Here is a 13,396-nt window from a genome sequence, read left to right as displayed (position 1 = left end):
AACAAGTGGAAACAGTCAAGGACTGGGAGCAGGCCCCTAAGGAAAAGCTAAGCATACCAGGTAAGTCCTCTGAAGTACAAACTTAAAAAAGGTACTTAGAAACCTTTATGGTAGCTGTGGGGGCTGTTATGAATACACATTGTGAATGTCACACAGCTCCAGACATCAGTATGAGACTGTTTGAGAGTGAAACTGATTCTGGGACAGCAGTGGGGATAGGTGTGTTATTCAGCACTAGTGGCAGAACTGAGTGTGAAAGACATTCAGTACAAAGGACAGCAGTGTTGAGGGGAATGTCATTCAACATAAAGGACAGCAGTATTTATGTGAATGTCTTTTAACACAGTGTTAGAATAAAAGTTAATCAGCACCAGGGACAGCAGTGACATTATGGCACTAATTAAGAACAGTAGTATCAGTGTGAATGCCAATTAGTGCCAGGGAAAGCAGTGATTTGATGTGTGATGATTGGGGCAGTGTGTGTGTGGTTGAACAAGAGAAACAGTGGATGGATCCTAGGTACTGCAGGAGAACTTCCAGTTTTGACATCTCGTGATCTAGACATGCTGGGGTCATGAATTTTGGGTGGTAGATAGCTCTTGGGCTAGGGAATAAGTGACTTTAGTTTGGGCCCCTAGCAGCTTGTTCTAAAACTGCAGTGCAGTTTGTTTAAAAATCTTTCAGGGAGGATAACTCATGAATCGGCTGACGGATTGTCATGATTTTCAGTACGTAGGTAACTTAAGTGATGATTGACATAATAAGATAATAATTATGCAAATGAGGAGCTAATTTGCACAATTAATGAGGGATTTCTATAAATGTGCTGTATTCCATAATAGGCCTATGGAACACATGTGACATGTAATGGACCTATTACATTATTACAGTCACAGTTTGTTTACCTAGAATGGTCAGTTAAAGAATAAAGATCATTTCAAGTTTTCAAAGTCAGTTTTTTTATTATTTTTGCTGAGTCTAGTTTTGTTGACACAGCATTACATGCCATAATGGGTTATTTAGTTGTGACAGTAGATGAAAGAACATGTAGTATATGCAACGTTAACGCTACACCACCTCACACACCTGTACAATATAAACATCAATTGACCACAAACTGTCCCAACATTCATTGCGGTAAGCAAACTGTGACATAATAATGTAATAGGTCTATTGAGAATGAGAGGTACATGTATACATCATAATATACAGATTATGTAAATGAAGACCTTATTTGTAAAATTGCTGTAATTGCATAGTGGTACAATGTAACTGCCAGGCAGTTCATGCTTGCCACATTTGGAAGTTAAGTGAAGGTGACATCAATAAACATAATTTATTCAAATCATAACCTCATTTGCCTAATGTATGAGGAAGTGCTAGAATAGCCTATTAATAGCTACAATAAGTCTGTCATTGGGGGAATGATTATTAGGCCACACCAATTTAATTTGTTGGTTCTCGGATTCGCCTCTTCGTTTTTTTCTGATTTGCAAAAAAAAAAAAAATTGATTCTGGTCCTGAATCAACTGAAAAATGCTCATGTTTTGCCCCCAACAGTTGAGGAAAGTTCTTTTCTTCCTAGTTGTTACAGTTTTCCCATATATCATTGCAGTGGTTTGATTAAAAGTTCAAAATTCAATGTTTAAATTTTAACCCAGCCTTTTGTGTTGACTTCATGGCTCATTATGTAGCATTTAAGCCTATAATAGGATGCCTAGGCCTGTTTTTATTTTTATTTTTTTTCGCCCTGTCACTTCATATTTTTTCTGAAAAAATCCGAGAACCAACAAATTAAATTGGTGTGGCCTTATGATCAATTGATATAATCCATGATGGAAATGAAATGATCTTATTTTCATAATCAATAAGAAAAATATATAATTTCATCAGTCAGAATAGTTATTAACATCATTTGGCAAGGTATGAGGTTGTGGAACTCCTGTTATAAATGCCATTTATCACTTGGGGCATTGTTATAAGTTTGAATGTTATTCAGCACGAGTGACAGCTGTAGTATTTATGTGATGGTCCTTTTCAGTATCAGAGTGATTGTCAATTAGCACAAGGGACAGCAGTCAGTGTGAATTTCATTCACCAGGGAAAGTGTGAATGGCATGTAACACGTATGAGTGTGAATGCCATATAGAATTAAGTGTGAATGTCATTTAGCAATGGGGGAAAGAACTGAATTATCTTGTCTTCTCCCTGTAGGCCTTATCAGAAAAAAGTTTGATCTGCTGAGACAGAAGACAACCAGATATCACCTGTTGAACCAACAAGAAGTGTTGTACAACGCCATGTTTTCTGAATCAGATGTAGATAGTGATAATCAATAAGAGTATGAATAGGTTGTTTTGTATCATATAAATCAATTATTTTAATTACTTAGTTGATAATGTACATTTGTACATAAGACCACACTAGGTTTTAGTTCTCAATCAGTTGCTAATTTTGTAATATACATGTACAATTTATCAAAGTTGAGGTTTTCTTATTCACTACTGCCAAGTCCTACAACTAGGATTATTGGCAGGTTGATTCTGTTTCTGTTTTAAGTGGCTTTTACTGTAAACATCATAAAACATTTCACCTAGCCTGGCGAATTTGGGTGGACATTTTGCAAGATATATTTATGATAAATGATAAAAGGGAAGGTGCAATTGGTTTTAATTCTTTTTCTAAACAATTAGAAAACCTTTTAATATGCGTTATTGTAGCTATTCAATATGTATAACGTTATATTTTTAAATTTTTTGTCGATGTGTTGTTCTTACTTGTCCTGAAAAATAATAAACATTGCCAGTGCTGTAAATTAACAGATTAAACAGCCTTATTTGACAATGTTTCAATGTTGAAACAAAGTTGAAACAATGTACTTCCTTTGTAGAGTTACTAATGACAAGAAAAACGATACACAGTCAGGAAGTTGCATTATGGATTTAATTGTGTACTCATGTGGTATTACAAAGTTCTGTCAAGTGGCTGTGGATTACACTTACACTGACAGGCAGGCCATGTAAATTGGATACTGCTTACTGGCATATGGCAATATACATATTTTGTTAATTCCTTTTCATCATGATACAGTAGTAGCTAAATATACCATGTACATGTACATGTACTAGTAGTCTACCAGTGTTGTGCAATCACAAGGGGTAGGATGACTCACGTGTAAGAGTCTAGAAGGGGACAATATTGTTGAACTCACCAATACAAGCAATTTTGTAAAATAATTACAAACTTAAATTGAATGGCAACACTTTTCCTTTTGATTTCTGATTGGTTGTTTAATATTGGAGTCAATGCATTGGCAGCTATGTAGTTTTGAAGTGGTGGTGTTGGGGAAATGCTATCACTGTGAATGTGGTGGCAGTCTCAGTTTGATAATAGAATTCAGTGTAAAACTTACATGTTATTAATATGTAATTTGTCATAAGTAATTAGGATTTGCTCAAATATAGGTATTATCTTTTTCTGAGTCTTTGCCCCAGACAAAAATTTTGTAGCAATCACATAGGGAAAGTATTCTGAAGCCCACTGATGAGGTGGAATAGTTTCCTCTAACTGATTTCCAATTCTTCATGTATAATTGCATCTGTAGTAATTCATATTTAGTATTTTTGATCACTATGTTTACCACTTAACAAAACCCACTTATCAACAAAGAGGCATGAACAAGTTGTTCAGTTATTTGGATTGGCCTGCTGGCAGTTTGGTCAAAAACTTCATGCATGCTGATGTCATCCATAATTATAATCAAGTCAAAATGCCTCTGATGTTAAAAAAAAATTTGTTGTCTTCCTTGGTTTCTGGTCAAAGTGTCCATTGGCAAGCCAAATGTCTGATTTATATCTTTTAGCCTTTAATTACCTTTACCAAGAAGGTTGTGTTTTCAGTAGTGTTTGTCCGTCTGTCTGTGAACCAGGCTCTGTGAACAGCATAACTCAAGATCTAGAAGCTTAATACATCGAAATACGTCGATGACCTCTCTATGGCCGAGTCATGCCACCACAGCAAACCATCTGTTCTACAGAGTGAGCTGGACAGGTTTAGTGACTGGTTACTGAATGCGGACAAGTGCAAAGTAATGGTCTTTTGTTGGATGAAACTGCCCCCTGCCCCACCTGTCCTTACAATTGATGGATCACAGCTGGAGATCGTGCCTGTTACATGTTTACTTGGGGTTGTTTACAGGCGAACTTAAAAAGGACATCACATGTGGACAAAATGGTATCGAAATCTAATCATATGGCAGATTGTTCATGTTGAGAAAATTGAAATGATTCAACCTTACAACTGACAATCTAATCCAAGTTGTACGTAAGTCCGGAATGTCGTTGGAATATCGTGCACCTGTCTGGCACTCTAGGCTGATGTCATCACAGTCTGTACGTCTGGAGAGAGTCCAGAAGAGAGCGCTCCGCATCATCCTCGGAGACCGTTACATGACCTATGACACATCCCTGAAGGACACTGACCTCCGGACACTTCAACACTGAACTGACCTGTGTCTAAAGTTTGCAAGGAAACTGGACTCAGCAGTTCTGCTGCCAAGAGTGGGAAATGTCCATAACAGAAACACGAGAAACTCTGACATTTTGAGGATATTCCAACTCACCAATCCCATACTTTGCTAGACTGCTGAATGATTCAAATACTTCAGGATCGTGCAGCACAGAGGCCTTTTTGTAAATTTTAATTCCTATTAAATGCTGTTTGTAAATATTGTTGTTAAATGCGGTTTGTAAATATGAGTATTTTTAGTGTATTTAAGAATTGTGATTTTAAGTATATGTACAGTCGGCGGACTGTGAAATGCTTCTTGTTGTTTTACTACTACAAACGAATAAACCATTCATTCAGTCATTCACTAATATGCATTATCATGAAACTTGGTAGGTCAGTAGGGGTGTAGGTCTTGATGAGACCTAAAAATGATTAGATTTGGGCCACTTGGTGGCTTTTGTTGGTACTGCAGCAGAAGGTCCGGTTTTGATATCTCATGATCTGGACATGCTAGGGTCACGAAATTTGGACCCCCCCCCCTAGCGACTTGTTCTGAAACTGCAGGAACGTTTCAGAACAAGTCGCTTCAGGACAGTGTTTCGTTTGTTGAAAAAATCTTTGAAGGAGGATAACTCAAGAACCAGTTGACTGATTGTCGTGATTTCTCGTTCGTAGATAGCTGAAGTGATGCTTGACATAATTAGATGCAAGTCAGAAGCTGATTTGCGAGTCGATACCATTTGTACCATTACTGAAAACTTTCATTTGATAGTCTCTTTTTTCAAAGCTGTTTCAGAGACAAACAGATGGCGTAATAGGATGGCACAATATATACATGTAGGGAGAGTATGGCTTCGGGACAGTTAGGTTTATGGGTCACTCCGTCAGTGATTGAGCCCTGTGTTCTGGTAGGCAGTTTATACACTCAGAGACCATCAGGGATTAAGAAAACTTCTTGTTTAACGAAGTTCATGACCTCAAAATCTGAAAATGTAGGAATCTTTTTTTGTGCCCGTCTTGTTTTTTCTCTATCGCATTAGATTTGAAGTCTGCTGAGGATATAATCCATAAAGTTAACTTGCTGTGGCCTTATGCTAATAGAAATATATATATCTGCAAATCAGAGCACAAGAAAGTCACACTACCATATAGTTATGTTTAATTAATTATTAATACATTCACCGGGGCATTATACTTATATGATTGTAACCTTAGAAAATATGACTATTGGAAAACGATATTTAGCTAAGAGTAAAGTTGCAAGCCAAAATTTCTACTACTGTGTAACAATAACATGCTATGATTGCTTTCTTGCTCTATACCACAACTGGTACAGCCAATGATGCTGCCCACAACCCTCACTGCGCCACATCTGTGCCATTCTCCATGTCTGACTAGAAGACATCACATCTGTCCTCTCTGAACATCTGGTCTCCAGGCTGGCACTGAAACGTGTCTTGGAACTCCTTCAGGTGGGCAAGAGTTCCCTGCACCCTGCCAAACAATGCAACGTATTATCAAGCTATTAATGATGGTAATTTGTATGAAATACCCAATATAGGAAAGATTCAATGGATGCCAATAGAGGCAAAGTAACATTCACAAACTTGTAATCTGTCTTAACTTGACACATAATAGCCAACATTCACACTCTCGACCTTGATGCAGCAAATAGTGTTGGGGCATGCCTGTCAGGTGAGATTTACCTGAGGTTTTGTGGCACATTGAACCTGGATACCCAACTATAGTCGGCAGCAGGTGTGTTCACTGCACAGTTTGTCTGCAAGAAAGAGAAGACAAAAGGACACTCATAAAATCCTCAGTTGCCTAATACCACGGTTATCATACAAATCCATTTGTGTGTTGGATTGCACATTTAAACTTTTGTCCAATGTTATTTACTAGCTGTCACATAGGTGTATTTGTCTTCGTCAGAAAGACTATGGAATCGTCTCACAGTATTGTGGGTGACTGCGAAATAAGCGAAATAACTCTTGAAGGCATGATTCGACGTCCATGATTTTTGGCAGGCAGATTACCGTTGTTGAGGCCGAAGTCAAGTGAAAGTTTGGGCTTCGTAGGGAATCCGTACTTTACATTAGTGCACCTTTTGTTTGTGGCTTGTTAGCAGAATAACTTTTGTATATGTAAATTGATGTTTAAAATTTTTGGTAGGCAGGTTACTGTTGTTGAGACCAGGGTTAAGTTCGTTAACGGGCCTCGTGTAGGGTCCCGTTGTCACTGCAGCGGACCTTTTGTGTTAAGAAATAACGCTCTTCCCCCACCAACCTCTGCTTGGAGGCAGCTGACAGCTGGCCATGGCTGGGGAACCACATAATGGGATGGGATCGAATAATGTTACATTGAGGGACTGTACTATAACTTCAGCAGCTACAATTGAGGGGCTGTCCTATAACTAAATGTTGGACATGCGTCAGGTCATTCCCTAAGGCCATTCCAAGTAATTTTTATGGATGACGTCCAGTGGAGACCTTAAATTCAATGCGAAAGCGCAATAAAATACATGAAGGGCAAAAAAAAACAAGATGCCTAGATTTGGAATATACTAACTGTAGAAATACAAATGTTAGGACACGAATTAAATAACATAGTATAACAACAAACAAGTCTTGTTGCCTTCGACGAGAAGGCTATGAAATCATTTTGGCACTGTTTGGCAGATTATGCATGATAAATTTTGATGATATGGTCCGAGGTTCACGATTTTTGGCAGGCAGGTTGTCTTAGTGATGGGCATCATCAAGGCCAAAAATGGGCTTCGGGGGGGGGGGTTTTCTTACGTGACTGGAGCTGACCTTTTGTGTTTGGGTTTTTTGTTGTACTCCAGGTAACTTGGGAATCCTTAAATGGTTGTCTATGATTTTTAGTTGGCAAGTTACCGTTGAGAATAGGAAGGTCAAGTTCGGAAATGGGCACCTTTTGTGTTGGTCGTTATTGTTGTTAGCAGGATAATTCGTGAAGTCGCAAATGGATGTTCACGATTTTTTTGTGAGCAAGTTACCATTGACGATAGGAATATCAAGTTCGGAAATGGTCATCGTGGGAGGTCCGTACGTTACTGTAGTGGGCTTTTGGTGATTGAATATTTTAAGGGCAGGCGAAGTCTTGGTCTGGTTTTTTTGGTTCAAGTTACAGACAGGAAGCTGTCAACAGTGGCTTTCTTCCGAAAACATTTTCTTTGAATGGTTGTTTGTTGAAACAACATTCCCCAGCAGGGGCGTGCTTAAGATCGCTAATTTGACAGCACTGTGGCCCCCAGTGTAAACATATGGAATGTGTTTTAATCGCGGGAACAAAGTTGGTATACTGTACACAATGGCCAGGTCCAAGCACCATGGATCGTTGGAAAAATAGTAGAAAATGGCCAAAATAAAGGGAATAGTATGCCACTAAAGGGAGTTAGCCCGCTAGAGAGATACAATTTGCGACTCATGGGAGGAACCCATTTATCTTACATACCACATACCATCACAACAATTGGCCATTTTGTGTGAACATTTTGTAGTGCAATTGTTTTCAACGTATATTGGACATTGCACGCTTCAACTACGCCGGCTGTATAGAAGAATAATTTAGTTGAAGGAGTTTTTGCTGTTTTGAAGTTTTGAAGAAAAGAACCTTTCGCGGCCAGACTTCCCAGGCCAATTCTCTCTCCTTTTTGCCAAATTCTACCATCTGTATTTTCGTAGAAAGACATGGTACAGGCTTGGGAAATAGTATGTTGCTCCATTCACAAAAGGACTCTCTGACCACTATAACTACCCTGGGTGGACCACACCACACGACGTCTTATTCGCCGCAGAGACAGACTCTATAAGCGCTGGAAAAAGACCGGTGATACTCCAGTTTGTGACCAGATGAAAGCGCTTAAACGTCTAGTCCAGTGACGTCTACGTCAAGCCTATTGGTCGCATACTGAAAGCCTGTTCGAAGAGCAAACCAGCCGCCACGGGACCCCCATAGCCAATATGAAGAAACAGAAGCAAAGGACCGCGCAGAGGCACTTAACAAACAATTCCAAAGTGCATTCAGTCAGAAAATTACATTTACGGAGGCAGAATTCCGACAGAGAACAAATCTCACTACTCTACTAGTCTGATGCCCCGACTTGCAGCTCAGTTACCATCTCTGAGCCCGGTGTGCGGAAGCTGTTACAGAATCTAAACCCCCGGAAGGCCCCTGGCCCTGACGGCCTCAGCCCGAGGCTGCTGAGAGAACTAGCCGTTGAGCTGTCCCCAGCACTGACTCTCCTATTCCAGTCTTCCATAGAGACAGGTGTTGTACCACATGACTGCATGGCGGACAGCAACCGTCACCCCAGTCTACAAGAAGGGGGAACGCTATCGCCCGGAAAACTACAGGCCCATTTCTTTAACAAGCATCCCTTGCAAGATCATGGAGCACATTGTCACCAGTACAATTATGACATTCACAGAGGAGAATGACATCATCTGTCCAGGACAGCATGGTTTTAGACGCCGTCACTCATGTGAGACTCAACTTCTTGGGCTCGCGGAAGACATATCAAATGATCTAGAGCAGGGGAAGCAAACAGACGCTCTGATCATGGACTTCAGCAAAGCCTTCGACAAGGTATGTCATTCCCTGCTTATTCACAAACTCAACTACTTTGGTATTACAGGCCAGCTGAAAACATGGATCCAGAATTTCTTGACGGATCGTACGCAAGCAGTGGTGGTGGAGGGCTCAACCTCAGGTCTTGTCCCTGTAGAGTCAGGTTTCTCCTCTACATCAATGACCTCCCTCAAGGCCTGTCCGCAGTCGCTCCTCTATTTGCCGATGACACATTGGCCCACAAAACCATATGCTCCACAAGGGACCAGGAAGAACTACAGGGAGACTTAGAACACCTTGCAAAATGGGAGCAGACTTGGCTCATGGAATTTCATCCGAAAAAGTGCCAGTCACTTCACATCACCAGAAGGAGGGCCCCTTTGAACTACCACCTCCATGGTCATACACTGTGTAGTGTCAAGGAATCCAAGTATTTAGGAGTTACTATCACTAGTAACAACAAAATGGCGGCGTTGTTTACAACTGCGTGCGCCCAAATATATCTGCTTTCGGTTGCCTTGATGGTCTTTTAACCTCACATGGAGTGCTCACATTGGTAACATTGTGAATAAAGCCAGTAAAACACTTGGTTTCCTGAGAAGGAATTTGAGGGCCAGTTCGAAAAGGGTCAGAGAGATAGCATACTTCACCCTGGTCCGGCCAATAGTAGAGTACGCATGTCCCGTTTGGGACCCCCACACGGCCAAGGACATTACAAGGATAGAACAAGTTCAGCGCAGAGCCGCCCGTTGGGTCACTAAGTGCTATAGACAGACCTCCAGTGTCAGTAACATGCTTGAAGACCTGCAGTGGACTTCCCTCCAGGAGAGGCGTAGGTTGTCCAGGTTGGTAACCTTCTACAAGTTCCACACAGGGTCACACTGGTTGTCGACATGGAGACTAGGCCCACTCCTAAGACTCAGACCAGGATCACAAGACACTCCCACCCCTGTGACCAAGTCCCACCAACCAGAATGCTCCACAGGCAAACATCTTTTTTCCCCCGGACAATCCGGGACTGGAATGATCTCACCTCTAAGGCAGTCCTCTCCCCTCCCTAGAACTGTTTAAGGCCAACATCTAAATTATTGTTAGTCTGGTTACTGGTGTTCCTTCCCAGCAACGCACCAGTTTAAAAGCAACAGAATCTTCAACTTGTTGAAGGTGGTTGCTTCAACCTCAAGACCAACTACGATAATCATCTTCAAAAAACCTACACTATACACACACACAACACCCACTAAAACAATATCACAGTGTCAAAGGCATGAGTCCTCCGAACTCTAGTATTCGTCATAAAAACAGCAATAAATCTCCACTAAACATTAGCAGTCACCCTGAATCTTTCCTTTCCTCACATCGTATTACATTTTGCGACACTGGTGTGACACTTTGATCATAATACAGTAAGCAGAATTCTTGCAGCAGTTTTTTTCCAGTAACAGTAAAAAATCAAATAACGTAGGGGGGCTAACACGGGTGGCGGTGCGTCTGTAAATCTGTGGCAAACCCTTTCAGGGTGTTCCGTAGAATACAAAAAAGGAGTACAGAGATTCTTGTTTTTCATCTTGTTAATCAAATTGATTATTAAAAAAGTAAAGAATTATACACATGTTCATTTATCTTGAACAATGTCCCTCTGTCAAAGGCATGAGATCTTCGACCTCTAGTTTTGGTCATGGCTTAGTGATATAACACTATTATATAATAACACTAAGTCACTTTACCTGTGCATATGCTATGAAGAAGGCTTGGTCAGCTGTGATGTCCAAGCTGGAGACCAGTTGTTCTTCTCCAGCCTCTTGTACCCAGTTTTTGTAGGCCTGGGGACAAGATTATTCTTGTTTTATGTAATATTGATAGTTTTATTTCTACCCTTAAATCAATGCCAGAAAGGAAACTATTGTGTCACAACAATTCATTTCTTTTAAACTTTTACAGGAAATTACTGGACTGGGCAGGTGGTATAAAAAACAAGAAAATTTCATGAACTGCTGGTATCCTTGTTAAACCCAAACAGGATTCACAAACATTATTGTGTCAGGCTGATTTCAAATAGGTTTTTTCCATTTATCAATACATCAAAAGTTGACCAGACTCCTTCTTTGACATTCTTCCCAGTCCAACATCCTGATACAATGCCTTGACCTTCAGCAGTTTCCAATGTGCCACACCAATTTAATCAATACTTGTTTCTCAGAATTTCCCTCTCCAATTTTTTCCCAAAAATGAAAAAAAAAGACGTACACTCAGCTCAGCAAATTCCCAGTAGACTTACTTAGTGGTGTGGTCTTACATTGTAGATCAATGCTGAAAAATTTGAGCAAAATGCTTTTAGTTTCATACCTTTCAAAGTCTACTTGGAAAAAATGTAATCAAATAAAAATTATGATAAAATATGCTAAAAGTATGGCCCTCCAGTAGTGTGACCTCTGCTCACGTGCTAATTTTCAAGCGTGTCGCAGTTGGTCTGTGGCTTGGGGAGTCAGGGTTGTTTTCTTTGTAACCGCCACATCCCCAGGAACACCAGTAGTTAGCATCATTTCTATACATTAACTTTCTGTTTTAGTATAGTCTCTACCTTACCAACAACAGTTATCTGTAGATCTGGAATAGCAATAAATTTCGCCTTCTCTTATCACTCCTGCATCACGAATCTAGCATGAAAATATAATTCTAAAACATCCATATTTCACAGAAGCATCCACGTCACTGTAGATGGACGTCAATAACATCCTGACATGTTTTGATAGATGAAATGTCTTTCCTGTTTTGATTCAACAGTATATAGGCTTCTACATTATACTGATTAGTCTGAACACTCAGTTACTGGTAGTTGATACTCACATAAAATGCCTGCCTCACACCACCCATCTCAGCAATCAGGTTTTGCGCAACCCTGCTTCCTATAATGGGAATCTATGTAGACGTGGGGTATTAAAGGTAGCAACACCATTTCATTCTGGAATTCTAAAAAGTAACCCATCAATCAGAACTATACTGAGGCCACACCAATTTGGTTTCTTGCTGGTTCTCTGATTTTTGAAAATGATTCAAAAGAATTAACCTTTAAATTTTAATATTATTTTATTATAACATAATTTTATTGATCAACGAAGACAGGTGCCATTTTTTTAATTTTGTGGTTTTATTTCTCATATAATGTTACATGTATAATCTTGAAAGAAAGAACTATGTTCATAAAACATACCTCTCTATCAAAAACATTGATTGAAAAGGTTGACCAGTAGCCACTAACACATGCCCTTCGTTGGCTGTAGTCCTGTTTAGTTTTGTTACTCCACCAATCTTTCAGCTGTCCCCGGCCATCAAATCTGCCACCTGGAAAGGTAAGGAAATTGAACCTCTGCCAGTCCCTGGTCTTTACACTGCACCTGCCTTCGTGTTAACCTGGCTACACATCATTAAGCCCAAAACATCCCTAAAATTGGTGTATTGCAAAGGGGATGGTTTGTTCAGCATCGACAGGAAGTAGCATCCGCATCATCAGCATGCAACACTGGTCACCTTAATTTTGGAATGTCACTTTTCAGATTTCGAGACGGCTATGTTGAAATCGCTGAATTTCAACTTTTTGAAAGATCTGTTATCTTCAGTACCAGGTTACTTTTTTATGGTCACAACGTACATATTTATCAATTTCACTTAACAAAGTGCGTCCGGCGGGATTAGCAGTCACCCTGCACCCAGACTGCATCCAATTAGCCTCATGAACATCCCATGAAAAATAACTTTAATTAGAATTCACATCTTCACACTAGTGTTATTAGCAAGTTTGTGATAAATTCAAGAGAAGTCTGGGCTCAATGGTTAGTCAAACTTTGACAGGCTAATGGTAAGGCCCTATAATAGAATGCCTTCAGAATAAAGGTAAACCAAAGGAGGTTTAAAAGAGTCTTGGTAAAAACCGAACACCAAACAGGAATTCATAATTATAACTAGAGTTCCACGATCTCATACCTTCGCCAAATGATGTTAGCTTTTATGAATAAGAACTTATATACAATGTAATAATCCCCCTGATTATGCAAATAGGATCCGCAATTGCATGAATTATATCTGTTGATCATAATCTCCACCAACAGTCTTATTTTAACAAAGAATGCCATTATAGCATTTCCTCATATATTATGCAAATGAGGTCCTTATTTGAATAAGTTATGTTAAATTATGTTTACCTTCACTAAACTTCAAACACCCCAAGTATAAAATTCCAGGCAGTTACCACTATGCAATTACAAAATGTATAACATTTTCTCATTAATTATGC

The 13,396-nt window shown here is 39.7% G+C and overlaps 2 protein-coding genes across 2 annotated transcripts in view; one reads left to right on the top strand and one right to left on the bottom strand.

Annotated features, from left to right (window-relative positions):
* Nucleotides 1-4,907, top strand: part of LOC109473259 — a 58,114-nt gene extending 53,207 nt beyond the window's left edge. The window contains exon 8 of the mRNA XM_019773136.1: nt 2,215-4,907. Coding sequence (XP_019628695.1) covers nt 2,215-2,339 — 125 coding nt within the window. The 3' untranslated portion in view covers nt 2,340-4,907. The remainder of the gene's footprint in view (nt 1-2,214) is intronic.
* Nucleotides 4,908-5,005: 98 nt separating this feature from the next.
* The window catches only part of LOC109473255 (endothelin-converting enzyme 1-like), a 28,839-nt gene continuing 20,448 nt past the window's right edge, over nt 5,006-13,396 (bottom strand). The window contains exons 16-20 of the mRNA XM_019773132.1: nt 12,317-12,447; nt 11,953-12,024; nt 10,833-10,928; nt 6,216-6,289; nt 5,006-6,003 (exon numbers count right to left, since the gene is read on the bottom strand). Of these exons, the coding sequence (XP_019628691.1) occupies nt 5,904-6,003; nt 6,216-6,289; nt 10,833-10,928; nt 11,953-12,024; nt 12,317-12,447 (473 nt within the window). The 3' untranslated portion in view covers nt 5,006-5,903. The remainder of the gene's footprint in view (nt 6,004-6,215; nt 6,290-10,832; nt 10,929-11,952; nt 12,025-12,316; nt 12,448-13,396) is intronic.

Source organism: Branchiostoma belcheri, unplaced genomic scaffold (assembly GCF_001625305.1).
Source record: "Branchiostoma belcheri isolate BF01 breed outbred unplaced genomic scaffold, Haploidv18h27 scaffold298, whole genome shotgun sequence".
NCBI lineage: Eukaryota > Metazoa > Chordata > Leptocardii > Amphioxiformes > Branchiostomatidae > Branchiostoma > Branchiostoma belcheri.
The sequence above is the reverse complement of the archived record's forward strand: the minus strand, read 5'-3'. Positions and strand labels throughout refer to the sequence as shown.